At 42.0% G+C, this 17849-nt stretch overlaps 1 protein-coding gene across 2 annotated transcripts in view; it reads right to left on the bottom strand.

Moving 5' to 3' along the window:
• Window positions 1-10212, bottom strand: part of LOC308367329 (transcription factor COE3) — a 99924-nt gene extending 89712 nt beyond the window's left edge. For both annotated transcript variants that reach the window (XM_080841218.1, XM_080841217.1), the window contains exon 1: window positions 9772-10212. In XM_080841218.1, the coding sequence (XP_080697344.1) occupies window positions 9772-9905 (134 nt within the window). In that variant the 5' untranslated portion in view covers window positions 9906-10212. The remainder of the gene's footprint in view (window positions 1-9771) is intronic.
• Between the last annotated feature and the right edge of the window lie 7637 nt (window positions 10213-17849).

The raw sequence follows: 17849 nt of genomic DNA on the forward strand, positions 1-17849 counted from the left end.
GCACTCAGTCAGTTGTAAAAATAACAGTATCAATGTCGCTCACAAACACATGTCACACATGATGCACACACACACACAACTACACACACACACACATACATGCACAAACATATGCCTCTTACGCACACACACACACACACACACACACACACACACACACACACACACACATAAGACAGAGGGAGATAGAGAGAGAAAGATGCTGTCAACAAATCAACAGCTTTTTATAGGGAGCTCAACAACAACCACAAGCGTTTCCTCTACACCTTCACCGGCTGTGTGCTATTTTACCTCACAGATGCAACACTTCCCACAAGAAATTTCCCAACACTGACAAACGACATGCCTGCTTCCATTTCCAACTGCAAAAATGCACCCTCCGACGCCACATGTGCAGTCACAACACTCTTTCACAGTTCACAGTCGTGCACAAACCCTGCTCTGCATCGCGCTGATTTAATAACAAACAATTAGGTGTGGGCTTGCAAGTGCTCCGTGAGATTGACATTTAGCAATGAGAGATCTCCATTTCCCTCTATGCATTCGCAGTCAGGTCCTCAAAGTCTGCGCCTTTTAGCCAACTCGGACTTAATGCAATGCAGCAAATTGTGATTATGATAAATGAAAAAAAAGTAACCCGGGGCTAAAGCCCTTGCTGCTGGAGGCTCTGCACACTTCAGGGAAATACATATTAAGCACTCAGACTCCCAGCTCCAAATGATCTACTAATGAACAGAACAGCTGCCAATAGGGCAAACACTGTGGGCTCCATGCGGTGAGTGTGTGTATGTATGTATATATATAAACATATGTATGTGTTTGTACAGGTATGTGTGTGTGTTTTGGGTGTGTGTATATATACATAACTGTTTGTTTTATGGGTGTGTTTATGTGTGTTTGTGTGTGTAAGTGTGGTAGAGTGTGTGTGTAAAGAGAGACATGTGTATGTGTACATCCGTGTGCTCATTTGCACAGCAATTAGGCCAACACACAAAAAAAACAATGATGACCAACAAGGACTGCATTACAGTAAACTGCAATAATGTCATCTGTAATATGTAATGATATCATCGGATGCATAAATGTGATTTGTGATTCCTCGCATCCTGAAAACCATCAGGACTAATTGCTTGCTGGAGGACAATATGCTCTTTAGCGTGAAGATCTACACTGAGTGCTACTCCGCTGAGCTGTTTGTAATGGACCAGCAGTGGAGCCGGGTGCTTTGTGTGGGGTGCAGTGGGTGATGGGTGGCGGGGAGACTCCTCCAGAGAGACGAGGCAGTGAGGGGCTCCCCTCTAGGCCCCAGCAGAGGCAGCGGCACTAAGGGGCCCCTGCCTACATCCATCAGCCAGTCAATGGACTGTGACTGGGAGAGCCGTTAGCTACGTGGTGGTGGCACCACCTCTTTTTAACACCTAACTAATGAGGCCCACACTATGGGATTGAAATTATCCACCTGTCTGAATGAGCAGCACATAGAAGAACAAATAAAAAACAGGTGCTTGCTCAGAATTTTGGTCGGAGCACGTTTCTGTCCTCTATTCTATGTCACTACTTAATTCCCCCTGATTTTAACGTGCATGTTAGCCCCTATGCACTGGCTTTTATGGTGAATAAACAGAACATGAATCAAAAGTTGGGTTGGATCAGGTGTGGGGAGGCAGGAGGTGGACAGGAGGGAGGGAGGGAGGAAGGGGGTGGGGTGGGGAGGTTCGAAGAAGCACGGAATGGCTGACTTCATTGACGTTGCGGCGTCACGTCCTCGCGTAGCGCTGTGGGGTGATGAACACCCTGGGATGCGCACGCCAGGGAGGGAAATGACCTATCTGGAAATGTTTCCCGCGCATTAATGTTGCACGTGAGCAGGCACGGAGCAGGGAGCACTCCCCCCCCTCTCCCCCCCTGTCTTAAAATATGCACATACTCTATGTGTAGATGGGGAGCAGGAGAGAGAAGGTAATTTATGCAGAGAGATACAATTACTCCGGCATACATTTACTCAGGCGGTGCAAGCAGCCGCCCTCCCTCCCGGCCGCTTGTTTGGTTAGCTCTTATTAGCTGTGTAATACGAGCTAATGAGTCGAAGGCTGCAACACGGCGGGAGCGCGGCCCCGGCTTTTTGTGGAGCTCCACAAGGAAGCAGGGGGGAGAGAAGGAGGAGAGAGAGGAGAGGAGCGGAGAGGAGAGGTGAAAGGAGAGGAAGGGATTCTCTGTGGGCCTGCTTGGAAACCAAAGCCCCAAACTCCAGTAGAAATCTCTGGGTTCATAGAGGTGTCAGTGCCGAACCACTTATCCTGGTATGGCTAAGCACACTACGGTGTTCCAGCAGGGCCTGATCACACTCTTCTGCGGTGTGTTAATAAGTCAAATGAAAGCTTTCAAATGATATGACCACACATATTTCTTTTGTGTAAATTGAAAAAACCAAGCCTAGCGAGATTTGATTAGTCACAAGTAATTTTGTCTCAGCATATTTGTCAACTAAAGCATTACATAAAATCACTAACAGTGTTTACAAATTAAGAATCATTTTGAATAAAAACACATTTGCACACAAAATGGCGAAAGCACTGGGGGAAGTGTCAAAAAATTCCTGCATAATAAGAGTCAACGCGACTGGCTTGTCTGTCACGTCTCGGAGCGATAAGCTGGCACATATTTCACCAGCTGGCTTCTGTGTTGCCATGGCCCGTGTTGGAGCTCGAGTGGGCCTGCAGTGGCACAGTGGAGACATGACCGCACAGCGCCCTGCCATGCCAGGCTAAAGCACTTCCAAAATAAACAGCACATGTCCCAGCAGAAGAAATCGCTTTAGCTATGTCAACAACTGCTATGACAGCCCCACTGAAAATAAGCTTTAAAAAAATCACTGACATTTCAGGGGCCTAACCTTATAGTTTGTGAATGTGTATAAATGGAGTTCACACATTTATGTCTATTCAATTTATGACAAGCTTAGAATTTTTTTTTTTATTTAAACATGGTGTTTCTGAGGACAAGTGGATGACTGTATAACACATGTTCACTTTAAAAAATCTAGACCGCACCTATTTTACCATATCAATCTTCAGACTTTCCACTATAATGTTAATCCCATTGATTTTAGGAAAATGTAAATGGCTAAGGATATGTATTATTTTGATCATTCTGAACTCAACTGAGAACACCATCAATAAAGATGACAGCTACAGTAACAGACAGCGAGGAGTGGAAAGCAAACATACCACCAGTTTAACCATTTGGTGACATGGGCCTAGTTATTTATTACTGACTTAGTGGCACTTCTGGAATGTAGTTAACATGCACACACACACACACACACACACACACACACACACACACACACACACACACACACACACACACACAACCAGATTTAAAGTTATACAATTATAGGATGCAACATTATAAATCCCTCATTTCTCTCCAGTTACTTTATATTGACCATTTTTAACTCCCTATGCCCCATATTTAATTTTCTTAACAGATATTGTCCACATCAACAGTTGCGTCAGAAAGAAAATAAAAAAAACAGGGACTTGTGAGCGTGAGCCAAATTTGATAAACACCCTTGAACACAAGTGTAATCTGGCGGTCAAATCACACTCAGACAAACAAACTCCACATGCACAGGAAAACAAACAGCACAGCTAATTACACTCCCACTGAAACAAATATGCGCACATGGCTCTCAAACTGCCAACAGCACCATCGAGCCTGCAGCCTGTCGGAAATGTAATACACTGCTTCTTTAGCCATGAAGTGTATTAAACCAGCGAGTACTAAATGCTTCCAGCTAATGTCTAATTTGTTGGTAATTGCATCGAGACAAGTAAACCATTTTTCAGAGAGATGTTATTTCCACAAGCTGGCAGGGAAAATTACAAGCAAACTTCTACAGTTCACAAATTACCAATCGCACAAGAAACCACAAGGCCTTGCTTTATGTTTAGGAGCCTGCACTGTCAAACACCAGATCACTTTGCACATGTTTTAGGTGGCGAACCATAGCTGTAATGAGGAAATGATGTCATTTCAAATAGTGCAACACAGGTTCAACTCCACAGCTCCGCTCTGGTGTTTTGAACTATTGCAGCCTTTTTTTAGACGCTCAACACAAAAAGAAACTAAAGGAATCGTGCCTCCATTAATTGTGAAGCTGGAGTAACTGTTCTGCCCTTGGCTGCGTTTAATGTCTCTCTCTTTTTTTTAAGTCTTTTTCTCTCGCACGTGCACACTAAACTCACTTTAAAGGGCCGAAGTGGTGAGGTGTCAGAGGCCTGTGGTCAGGGCCGCTGCTCTGCTCTGCGGTGCGGTGCGTTTTTTACGACGGGCCTCCGTGTCCCCCCGTGTTTGCTGTAGGTTTAGTGGGGAGCGCACCTGCCCGAACCGCACACAGCAAGTCAAAGCAGACCCCCCCCACACACACACACACACACTTCTTCCTCTGCCCCAAACTCCCCTCACACCCCTACGACACAAACCACACGGCCATTCCCAAATATCATTAGTGGCCTACAGCTGAAACCATTAGCTGGTCACCTGTACAACTCTAATGGGGTCATAAAGGAGGTGGCCTGAGCAAGCTCCGCGCTAATCGTGTGCACGTTGCAGGGCCAGCTGCAGTCGCGCAGGAACACTCGGGCCTGTGTTGCGTTGGGTTCCACCACATGCAGGCGCCGGCTGAGGTCAATCAGCGAGAGAGAGAGAGAGAGAGAGAGAGAGAGAGAGAGAGAGAGAGAGAGAGAGAGAGAGAGAGAGAGAGAGAGAGAGAGAGAGAGAGAGAGACAAGAGAGAGAGAGAGAGAGAGAGACAGAGACAGAGACAGAGACAAAGAGAGACAGAGAGAGACAGAGAGACAGAGACAGAGGGAGAGGGAGAGGGAGAGAGAGAGGGAGAGAAAGAGAGAGAGACAGAGAGACAGAGACAGAGGGAGAGGGAGAGAGAGAGGGAGAGAGAGAGAGGGAGAGAAAGAGAGAGAGACAGAGAGAAAGAGAGAGAGAGACTGGGCACTGGACTCCACAAGTGAACTTCCTGCCTGAGGCCTAACTCGAATTAAGATGGACCTTCAGAACTGAATTTGGAGAACAGCTGGAATTGAGGGGGTTTAGTATGCACGGTGCTCTGGAATGCACTGAACTTAAGTCATGTTGACAAATGTTATAGGTTATCAATATTTCCGTTTTATATGTGAAGGGGTTTTTGATGATCCTATGCAATGGTCACACTACATTTGCAATACTACCAGCATCCTGTCCTTGTTAACTCAGGTGTCCATTCAGATGTTGAAACAAGTCCAAGCTGTCATTCAGTTCAGGGCTGTGTGTATCTAACCTAAACTCTCATTACAGAGCAGGGTTGCCAGAAAAACAGGGGATGTCTTCCAACAAAAATGATTAGCACTGTTGTTTGAATAGTTGATATTTTTAACTAGATTAACTGGGCAGTGGTTTCTCCTTTGCCAAGAGGACAATTTGTATGAATGTACTTCCATCAGCCCAAAAAACATTTTCCCACAGAATTTTTTTTTTTTTTTGCTTTGTTTTGATTTGTGAAGCTTTTGCCCATTTTTACATGGCTCCGAGTCCCAAATGTTTTCCCTTGCAAACAGATCCCTCTCCATAAACCTGCCTAACTACTAAATAAAACTCTGTCTTACTTTTCAACACACAATACTGCATTGTTGAACTGACAACCCAGAGGAAATGGATGTGCAATAGATTTTGGTGCATGTGAATTTTCCGGCTCTCTGTAACACACCTATGCTGAGTTTGGGGGTCTGGACTTCATTAGCCTGCACCCCCCAGCCCCTATCCCCCCTCCACCACCACCCCCACCACCCCCAGTGGACACAAACAGAGGCGACATAATTTACTTTGCCAGGTTTTACAGTGTCAGGGTACGGGAACGGCGAGGGGTCAGCCTGAAATCTGTTCCCCAGCTGTGCGGCCCACTCACTCGCCCCTTGGCCTGGGAGAGAGACGCTCCGCACTGAGGCGTCCAGGGAGAGAGAGAGAGAGAGAGAGCAACGGAGAGAACGAAAGAAGAGGGAGAGAAAGACGTGCAGAAGAGCCTCGTTTCGGCCCTTTTGGAGACCTGTTCAAGCAGTGCGTTCTGCGACATTTGACTTTGGAGAGCAGCAGATTTTTTTTGCATCGGCCAGTGGAGCCGCTGCCTCAGAGGACCGAAGTGGACAAGCCGTGGACATCCATCGACCGCTTCAGGGGGATATCACTCTGGCCGCACTGTTGCTCAGTGCACCGGGGGCCTCTGAAAACGTCCCCCATTTGCAGGATGTGGTTTCCCTTCTCATTCACTCTTGACCCAGCAACCATGACAACAGAGTGGATGGGCGTTTAAAAAAAAGGCTTAACGCACAAACAAAGTCACAAACACACGAGGGGACTGTAAAAGAAAGAAATCATTAACATTATAGAATGTGCATAATATGTCAATGACAGCAACCCCTTTAGAAAATTATCCACGGACATCCGCAGAACCATGCCTCAGTGTCAGTGGCGCAGCCATGGCACTTTAGAGTCCACAAGGGCAGCACAGAGCTGTGGATTCATTGATTACTATTTGTGCGACAAAGTAGGCTAGGTGTAACTCAAGAGGACGTGGTTGCAGCTCTGTCGCTCTCTCTCTTTCAAGCCTTGGTCTGCGTTTCAGCTTCTCTGTGCCACACTTCCATGACTTATTCTAATGCATGTTCAGGGAATACACCCTCTGTGAGTGACACACTACATCAATCAGACCAAGTCCTAGACTATTCTGGCCTGATGTATGTGTCTACTCAGTGTCCATCAATAATCCAAACAGATAATGCTCTTACACAAACAGAACAGCAAGGCTTGATCATTTTGGTTTAAAATATAAGGATAGGTAGACATTTAAAATGCTATGCCATGGTTTCACACACACTGTATGTAATTAGTAATCTCAAAATGTAGAATTGTAGGCTACCCATCCATATATAGTGAATCTCTGTCTCATGTAAAGTTTGGGAGACAAGCCTACCATTAGCCACCATTATGAAAGATGTATTTCATGAGAACTGGATTTATTATTAACGTTTTGATATTATATTTATCAAAGTAATTGTGACCATAAGTATGTCTTTTGAATGTATGTATTTTGAAAGTGTGCAGTTGTTTCAATTTAAGTAATCAAAGCTCATTTTGGTTTAAATTGAATAACATTTTTAAACAATGAAATAGGCGAATAGAGCATTTGACGCCCTAAAAATAATAAAAGACGCAAAAGCGGTGATTTTCTACAATGAACAATTTCTGAATGGGCGCAAGCACCTGCAAGAGCAACATCTTACAATGGACAGGCACACATCACTCTTTGTCAGTCTGATCGAATCATATATCATAAATGCACTCAAACAGCCATCTGTCAAGTCACTGAAATGATTTCAATCAATGGTTCTCGAACGGCTGTGATCGCATTAGGGCCAATTAAGTAGTTCGCTGTGGCATGTGTTTCACAACAGTTGTAGACGCATTACAGCAGAGTGATAATATGGAACAAATGTGAGTTTAAAAATATATATAATTACTTGCTTAATATATGAATGTTTCCGTTATTTGATCATTGTATTTGAAAAACTGAAAAATAGGAAATGTTTCCATGTTACGCCATGCAAAGGAGCAAGATTACCAATATATATGTTTTATTTGTTTGCATTATTACTTTCAGAGAGCAAAGCCAGTAACAGCTACGAAGGAATAACATGTGTGGTATGTAAGATGGCAACTGTGAGGAACATCATCTTAGGGACAATGAGCGGGCCGTGGCGTGGGATTGAAAGGAGATACCCTCCTTTCCAAACCTCAGCGCGAGCATCCGGGGGTGACATGAACGACCTCCGTATTGAACTTTCAGAACAGTATGCTATTATGGCTTTGGGACTATGTGCCTATTATTTAAACAACTTCATGTTAATCTTTTGGTTGGTTGTTTTTCTCAGTCAGGCATATAGCATTTATGTCTGCTAAAAACGTTATTTTTTTTAAAGTTTTACATAAGAGTAGGATCTAACTTCGACCCCTTTATTCATTTTATATTATCCTCATGTGACTGAGGTTGTTTTTAAAGAACATTATTTAAAATAATAACAATAAGGATTTTAAAGGTTTTGTATTGGCCTGCATGATTATTCAGACATCCTTAGCACAGAATATTTCAGTAACGCGCTACGTTTCTTCTGAGTTATTATTTACTAGTGGGTGAAACGTTTAACAAGTATATGTTCCATAAATGAAGGAATGTTTTAGTAAAGGGTCGTGCGTTTTAAGCGAATTTTAACTCCATACATTTTTCTCGCAGTTGACAATTCGTGTTTCATGCGCACCTGGAAAAGGGATGGGTAGATGTTTTGAAATGTCTATGGCATTATTCATTTGAGACAACAGCCGTTTTAAATTATCCTTTACAGTCTCAACTAGGATAACTTACTATGTGTGCTATATTAAAACCAATGTGGAAATGTCTCAGACAGAGTCTTTTTTTCTAATCACCTGACTGCAAGACAAGGTTTTACCTTACCGCAGCCTATTCGGAGATTTTGAAATGCACATTCTTTCCCCTCGCGAGTCAGTAAACACCACAAGGAAGTTTTAAGATGCTCCCAGAGAACTTTTTTGTTTTCAACAGAGGGTCTAGTGCATAAAACCATGCACACGCTGCCTCTAGTTCGATGCTCGGGTATTGTTGACCCTTTAAAAATGTCTCTATGTCACTGAGAACAGTTTTCTGAGGCCGTAAATAGGATAACCCTCAGTAGGTGTATCTGGCAGACAACAGCCTACATCATTAAAATCAATTTTCGCTCTTACATGTGTAGTGACAGTAAAAATGCTTATGGCTTTGAGTGGGACCAAACCACAGAACAAAAGTATCTCGCGTAAGACTCGGGAGATTTCTGCGTGTTGCTCACACGCATCATTGGTTTCCACTTTGTTGTTTTCCACCTGTGCACCCTTCTATCGTTTGCGTGTTTGGTGGAATCCAAATAGGTCACCTTTTAATTAAAAACGTCCTGTCTTTCATTTTAAAACTTATTTATTGAGGGTATGTATGAAAGCAAATGTGATTTTACAAAAAATACAAGTAACCTAGTTTTGAAAACAAGGACAAACTTCCAAAATCATTATATAGTTTCGTCTGTGCAGAGGTTTCTGCGATTTGCAAACTAGTGTCAATATTTTCACAGTAAATTCAAGCCAAATGTCTTGGGCACAAACGGGGAATTCCTTTCATCACTCTAAACGAAACAGAATTTTAGGATTCGTCAACTATCCACAGTTACCTTATATTTAGGTAAAGCGATAGGCTGTACTGCTTCTCGAGGGCATAAGACTCATGATCTATGTTCCCTACCTTTACTACTAGTGGTCAACACATTTTGCCTGGATTCTTCTCTTGTCTGTAAAAAAGTCTACAACTTACACATGGATTTCAAATTGCAATGCGTCAGCTATTTTTAGCGTTTTAGTGTGCATTCTCATTTAAATGCATACCATACTTAATGTCTGTAATGAGGAAACATGACTTTATCTGCCTACAAGCTTTCAAAAGTGTGTACTGTCTATATTGCATTTGATTCATAGATGTAAACTCAAGCCACAGTGAAAAGCACTTCCGTTAACGCGTGACCACGCAGGGCTAGCTACAGACAATTTTCGCGATACATTGCGATGTCTGCATGTTACAACCGTTTGTCTCCCGAGCCGCGGTGTTTCTGAGCAAGATGTTTACCTTTGTGCTGCTGTGTTGGCATCTAGTATCCCCGCGCTCTGCATCCACGAGCGGACCGGAGTCATGCCGCTCGTGAGGGGCTCCTCTTTCATGGTCAAGGCTCCCCGAGGGAGACTGTCCTGGATGGAGAACATGTAAACAGCCTTCAGGGATGTCGCTCAGCACCAACTTGCGTAGAATAATCCTCTTGCACACTCAGAACAAGGCCACCTGGATTAACAAAACCCAACTGAAAGGAAAAACCTTCCCTGAAGTGTAACAAGGGAAAGCGATAGCGGTCCTTATCCAAACGCGTGTGCCGTTATCCCTCTGGGTGTTCCTCTTTATTTTAGATTCCAAACCAAGTTCAGTTCACTCAAGATTAACCGGTCTCTAGTTAAAAGAGGGTGGAGAGAAGGCAAGTGTTAGAACTGAAAAGCATCTCAAAGGAAAACGATCAGCCGGGATCAAGAAGAGCTTCTCGTCGCGGGAAGAAAGAGGGGAGATGCCGAACTTGCTCAGAAGAAGGAGAACATACGCGCACGGGATTGTGAAATGAAAAGTGGGATAAAACAGGCGACTGCTTCAAAAAGGAGTAAAATGAAATGATTACCAAACAAGAGGGAGGGATGGACCAGGGAAGGCTTGCTCTCCCTGGGGAAAAGGGGGATTGGGTAGCAAGAAATCTCATTCCCTCCCTCCCCGTCTCTTTATGCCTCCTCTGTCCCAGCGGAGCGCACCTTCTCTCGGGTTCGGAGGCTCATGTGCTCTCAGGGGGGAAAGCATAGACCTGAAGAGGGAGGAGATTTCTCCTAAAAAGGGAAAATCATTTAAATGTCAATCCCTGTTCTGCGTTCCTATTGGTTGTGGTCATCCCTTTCGTCATTTTCAAAATTCGCCGCAAAAAACTCTTCCGCTGTGATGCTGTACTGCTGAAACAACAGCGCTGGTGAACGCATGGGCAAGAACCGAAACAGCTCATTGATTTATTTTAATTTTTGTGTGTATTGTGGAAGACATTTTGTGGAAAGTTTGTGAATTTGACACAATAGTCTTTTTTAGGACGTTATCTCCAAATGTGTATATTACTCATCTATTTATTATGCATGAAGGCCGTAATGAACACGCGCACACCTTCAATGTCTGATTCGCTGCGAAACAAACGGTGAATGACTCTATATAAAGGTGTAGATGATCTTTTGAGGTACCAGTAGACGTTTTATGCGTGGCATGATTTACTGATTTCAGACAATTTAGCATGTTCGAAATTGTCGGTAAGCATGAATTTACGTTGAAATCACCACTCAGGGATGCACCTGATATGGAAGGATAAAGCGCTATATGGAAACTTGTATGATGTTCAAGTTACATTGTTTGCTAGGCCTAACAGGAACAATCACTCGCAGGATGCTCGAGAATCAGTTGACATCATTGCGTAAGAAGTGAGGACTACAAGCTCTCGACAACTATGGACATTCCCAGTTCTTTTAAAATGTTGACAAAAGCGGTGGAATATTGTTAATATAATTTTTTTAAAGAAAAGAAAATTATAAAGGTGTCTATTGGCTTATAGGCTTCTGGATAAGATTCATTGAAGATTCGTGTTTAAATGTATGCTGTCATCTGGAACTTTTATGATGTTAAACGTATTTAACAACAACCACCAAAAGTAATATTTCAGCTTTAATTAGGCAAGAATTTTCAAAAAACAACTTGATTAAATATTAAAAAGCACGGCTTTTCCTGAGATCTGGGGCCAGAAATGCTCCCCGGGGAATGCGAGCTACTGAAATAAATCTATTTACACCAAATAAATATGTTGAAATGGATTATTAAAATCGCAAAAATAACGCACGATGTATAGCCTATCTTTCCCGAGTTACAACACATTTGTCTCTTTTACTGTCAGGCAAAATTCTTTGTGATGGGTTAACAGCTGTTCCCTCATTTTTATCTTTTTAAATTTAAATGTTCACGCACACGAAAATCACTTGTTATGTGAGTGCTATTTGAAAAGTTGAAAGGCTAACTTATTATTATTATTATTATTATTATTATCATCATCACTATTATTATCTTCATCATCATTAGGCCTATTATATATAAAAGTGAAACGCTCACATGCGATATTCCTCCCGTGAATGTCTCAAAGCAAAGTTTATCGTATGCGTTTAGGTTGCATTTATTTGATTTCTGTCAAGATGAAATTTTGGAAGCGGGATAGACGGATCCACCTACACAAATTCACCCGGGGCGCAATGGGTTGAACTGAATGACAGCAAACATGTATATCCTGAAAGACATCTAGGTTACAAACAACGGCACTAACCGTGTCAACTGTCTAGCCACCAAGGAGGTCAATCAAGAAAGTGTCGCTGAAAATACCTTCAATCGTGATTTGAATGACGGTTAGCGCCAGTCACTGTATGGCATTCCGTAGCTTTAAGTTGACGCTATTTCTATCCTGTTTACTAAGAGCATGACAGTGTTCCCACCTTTAGACAAGTAAAAGGAATACACGTAGATAACAGTCTTTGGTGCTAGAAAGATGCGCAGGAGCCTAGATGTGGCCCACTAATCCATGCATGTTGCAATTATGCCCAAACATGACAAAGTTTACTTGAAATTGTACTTAGAAATTGACCCATTGTTTAATAATAGATTAAATACCTCCTCTATTTGTTTGATGCAGGAGTCTGTCTCATTGATTTTGCCTATGTGTCCTGTCCCATTTCGACACCTATGTCTTACACAGGCATCTGATAATGGTGACAGCATGGACCAAACGGTTTGGCTGGCTTCCAGTTTAACATGACATGACATTCTATTTTGTCCCGCCAGTGTTTTTTTTTTCTTTTAAGTTTTTTTTTTCAACCCCCCTCACCTTTGTGTGTCCGCATGCAAGTCATCCCTCAAAAAAAAAAAGAATTGCGGGGTATCGTCACACCATCGGGTATTCTCTTCAGAGACTTTTCATGCATTTTAACTGTTGTAAATGTAACGGCACACAGTTGTGCATAGCCTAATGTAGGCTAAGTTTCCAACATTACATGTGAACAATAACGCTTTGTAAAACTGACCTCTAAACGCGCTGCTTTTTTTAGTCTATCTTTTAATTTATTTATTATTTTAACATTTTGCAAAATCAGAATGTGATAAGCTTCAACACAGGTTTTAAGAATTGCAATGAATAATTGAAGTAAAATGCATAGGCCCACCAATAAGCCTATTATGGTGCATTTCAATTTTGTTGTTGTGCTTATGTTCTGGGATAAAATGTTGATTCGTTTGTAGTTTTACTTTGTTGTTCCTTTAGTCAAATGTTAACTGACAGTATACTGGCTCCATCTAGTGGTATGCCGATTGCCGTTCAGAGTGCCTATCTGGGGCACTTTTCCCAGAGCCTTCTTAAAGCCCGGCTACCTTGTTATTCCTAAAATATAGGCTACCTTAAATAGCCTACAGAGCGTCCTTAGCTTCTCTAAGAGATAACTTCGTAAGGTAAGTCTAAACCACTCTCTTAGCTATAGGCCTACCTCAACACAGTTTTCACATCAAACAAACGTAAGAGGCTAAAAGGTTGTTCATGTCTGGACGTATGCATTGACCAAGATATGTATTGTATTACATTTTGTGCTTCACATAAAATTAAAACATCGGTATAAAAATAATTAGCCCTTACTTTTTCATTTCTTGCGAATGCAAATCTAGTAGCCTATGAGTAGAATGAGAAACTTCTAGCCAACAATCGTCCTTATTTGGGAACTTTAATTTTTGTTTTCTTTTAACATGATTAGCACTTCTTATTTTTGTCTATTCCAATAATGATCACCCAATCTGACTCAAACTCATCGTTACATCGTAGGCCTACTTATCTCACACATGCTCAAACCTACCTGCACGACAAAAATCTATTCCAGAAACATGGATTCAGCCTCTTAAGGTATAGCCTACGTAATAAGGGTTCCCTTCTTAAGGGAACTCTGAAGAGATGGTTTGGGAAACAGTCGTAGAAAAATAAACAACTTTAGTAAGGGTAAGCCTTCGAGTCTTCGTGGAACGTTTACACACCATAACACCCCTGACTTACAGAAGTCTGAGGTCAGCGAATTCTGTAACGACCTAATTGGAGGGATGCCACTAATTAAACTGCAACTCTGCTTTTACCCGGACTCCGTAGAAATAGGTATTATTCTAAACCTAAATGTGTCCTTCTCACCAGTATTCAGGCATGTCAGTGCGCACAAGAAAACATGAGATAAACAACAGGTCCGGACGTAGAGTACGTATATAAACCTACAGATGAAATGGTAGAGATTTTGACGCTACATCAGACACATCGTATGCTTGGGTCTCTGGCCACATCAATGGCAATTGGCTTTACAATTGTGAAATGGGAAAAACAATTAAAACCATAGGTTTATAATAGATTTATTGACTTAATTAGTAGGCCTATGTTGAAAAACATGTGGGTCTTCACTTTGAGGATTATATCACAAAAAATGTCACAAGGTGGACTACACTCAGCCAGAAAAAAATGTTCACCTGTTTAGACAAAGTATTGGCTCGTTATAGACTTCCTCAATGGTAGCCCATTTTGCCCGCATAAATCAATGGAAAAAACTTGCAAAACCCGGGGAAAATATTAGGTTGTAGTCACATGCGCTTACAGTAATCGTCACTGAATGCCTGCTTGTTTCATTCCCTCCAATCACAACGTAAATGGCCAGCAGGATCATTGGAAATCGCTCCATTCATTTGGATACATACGGCGCCATCTAGTGTCCAATATGTAGTACAACATCACTCATTCAAACTGGACTAAGTGGACATTACTGTTATTGACAATATGTTACAAGTTCATAAGATATTTTTCTGAAAACCAACAAAATACCCGAATGAATATATAAACACCAAGGCAGTAAACAGATATGGGTCGACCAGTGGAGTTTGGTTGGGACCCCACTGGTGGTGTGCCACTTCTGGTCTGCCCTGGATCACCACACTCTTAAAAATGCTGGGTTAAAAATAACCCAAAAACAACCCAGCGCTGGGTCAAAAATGACATAAACCCATTATGGGTTGGAATAACCCAGCACGCTGGGTTACACATTTTAACCCTGTTCGTTGGGTTAAGTTGGGTTATGAAATCAACCCAGCAGATGGGTTGAAACAACTTTATTGCAGGGTTGAACTTACCCAATGTTTGGGTTGCAAAAAATTAAGTTAAATCATGGGTAAACCAAAACTCTTACTGCCATGGTTGCCAGCATCTATGCTAAAGTAATGCTCGAATGATAAATTAACTGTAGTAAGTAATTAGTCAGCCTTGCTCCAGCATGCAGCATGCAGGGAAAATGTCAACAAAAAGTGGCAGTAAGAATTTTGGTTTACCCAAGTTATTGTCACTTATTCAATCTCATTATGCAATATCAATTAATAACGACCTCATGCAGACACATACTACACAGATACAACTTATTTCAAAATCGAAAGTCAATTTATTTGATCAAAACAAAAAGATCAAACAAGACAACAAAGACATTCATTCAACAGAAACAGAAAATTGTGCCCTTAGGACCTGGATGGTGGGACGCACTGGTCCAGGTATTTCAAACACAGTTTGGAGAAATTCCCAAACCTGGGCACAGGGACTTGGGTATCCTATGTCGAAAACAAAAAAAGCTTTGAAGCACTCGTCCACTGCTGATAGTAAAGACGGGTGTTGCAGAGCTCTGCCGTTTATTATAATGAATGCCTGAGTGCTGCAGTCATTGCCCAACTTCAAAATGTAGGGGTGCTCAACCCTCTGGTGAGCTGTCAGGTACTCAGCCATATTTGTTCCAATCTGTAAGAGGAATATGTAGGTTTGAGGGAACATTCTATTCAAAAGAACATTCTATTAGCACTAATACATACAATATTAATGTCTGTGTAAGTAACTTGTAAGGCATGTACTAAGCAAAATCAGACAGTTGTTAGACATTTATTCGCAAATGTCTTGTTCATGCACAATAAGGGATTTATTACCAATATAACCTTAGTAATGACCTAGTAGACCTAGATTTCTATTTATGAGTAAGCAGTAAGTGCCAGAATACAATGTGTATGAGCTCCTGGTACACTGTGTGAACAAACCCTGAACAGTGTGAAAACAGATGTGGAATAAGGGTCCCTCCTCTAAATTGAGGCATTGCTCAGTTAATTATTTAATTGTGCATGAACAAGACATTTACGAATACATGCCTAACAAATGTTTTGCATGCAAAATAGTAAATAGTAAATATCTCAACTCACAGGCTGGGTATCCACAAACGCATTGGTGCTTTCTAAGATGGTGGGTCGCACCATTTTCCTGCCCACTTTGTAAGGGATCGCTGGTATTACCCGTGGTAGCAGCAAAAGGGCGACTTCGTCACGTTTGTCTGCAATATATGTCAAGAAAACCCAATTAAAATAATTAAAATAATTAATTTAGTTTACAGTGAATACAAAGACACAAAATAATCATGGAAATCAATGCTTTTGCTTAGTCACTAACATGTGCACCTTCCTTCATGAAACACTGTGGTCTTTTCTGGTTTCCTGGCTTCAATGAGTTAACATTGTATTACAAGGAGTGTGACAGCGCACATACCTGCAGAGAGGTGTTCGATGTTGCCCGCCCTCTGCCCTTGACCCATCTGAATGATTTTGTCAGCAAAGAGCCTCCAACTTTGCTCTAGTTTGGTTGAATTAGGATGCAGGAATGCAAAGTCCTGTGAAATCTACAAGTAGAATAATACAAGGGTAACAGGAAAAGGTCCCATGAAGTTAATCATAGCTCATTGGCAGGATGTCTGAAGACACAATCTGATCTATATTCAAATATTGGAATCCCGCATTACACTTACATTTCTGCAGACACTCTGAGTGATATAAAATTAGCTTTCTATGCAATTAAAGTGTTGTCTCAAAGTGTTTAGATTAATTTAAAAAAAGAATCATGATCTTACCATGCCAGGAGTGTCAACCAGGCGTGGAAACTCGGCAATGATGTCACCAATCGCCTTGGATCCATTAGCACGGATCCATCTTGCCCGGTATGACACCGTATGTTTCATAAATTCTGTCACTTGGCTCTGTGGCCAAATGTTACCCTGTAGCCACTGAGCCATTTCTATGGCTCGCTCTGCCGTCACAGTGTCTTCTATGGGGGTGAGAGGTATTACTTCGCATTTCAGTACAATGTCACATATTAAGGGTTTGGAAAATATTAATATTAGAAAGGGTTGTGTGTTATTGAGGTTTTATTTGAGTTGTCATTTAATTCATGTTACTTCCTATAGCAGGATAAGCAATACAGAAACACCATGGCCACGTACTGTCTGATGTGGTGTTCCTAATTCCCATCACAGACGTAAATGCCACAGATTCATGTCCACACTTGGGCGTGGGGGTTACATTTACCTGGCAAAATGGACAAAACTACGCTCTCTGGACCTTGCGGTGCTTGGTGCCGAGAAAAGGGAGCTGGTGCTGAGGAACGGGAGCCCCTTCGTAGCCTTTTCCTCACATTCCTGAGGCGCTCCTCCAGAAACCCTGTGGCAGGCCTATGGAACCTCCCTGGCGTGAACCATGCGTCCTAGTGTAAAGAAGAGAGAAGACATTTGAAAATAACTTTACAGATTTCAGAAGCATAAACTTCCAGAGGGTCATAATACGTGTTACTTACATAACCAGTACCCTGGCAGTCTCTCAGAGATGCAAACTGGTTCACCACTGCTGCTGCCAGGGAGGCCTTTACTTGTGAAGAAGGGCTGCAAAAATGTTGGCATATGCTTAAACAAATTTGGACAAATTTGATCAGTACAATATGCAAATAATACAACAAACACAAGTACTCACTTTTCCCCAAAGCGCTCCATCAAATAGGACACTAGAATGCGGACCATTAGGCGCCGGTCGTTGAGGTCCACAAAGCCGTTTTTGTCTAGATTGGCCACAATCATTTTACCATCTTGAACTTTTTCCAGAATGCTGCGTACATCCTGGTGGAAATAGTTTAATGAAAAGAAATACTGAGTTACATACAGACAGTAGTGGCCATTCTTATATGC

The sequence above is a fragment of the Sprattus sprattus genome (assembly GCF_963457725.1).
Source record: "Sprattus sprattus genome assembly, chromosome: 6".
NCBI classification, from domain to species: domain Eukaryota; kingdom Metazoa; phylum Chordata; class Actinopteri; order Clupeiformes; family Clupeidae; genus Sprattus; species Sprattus sprattus.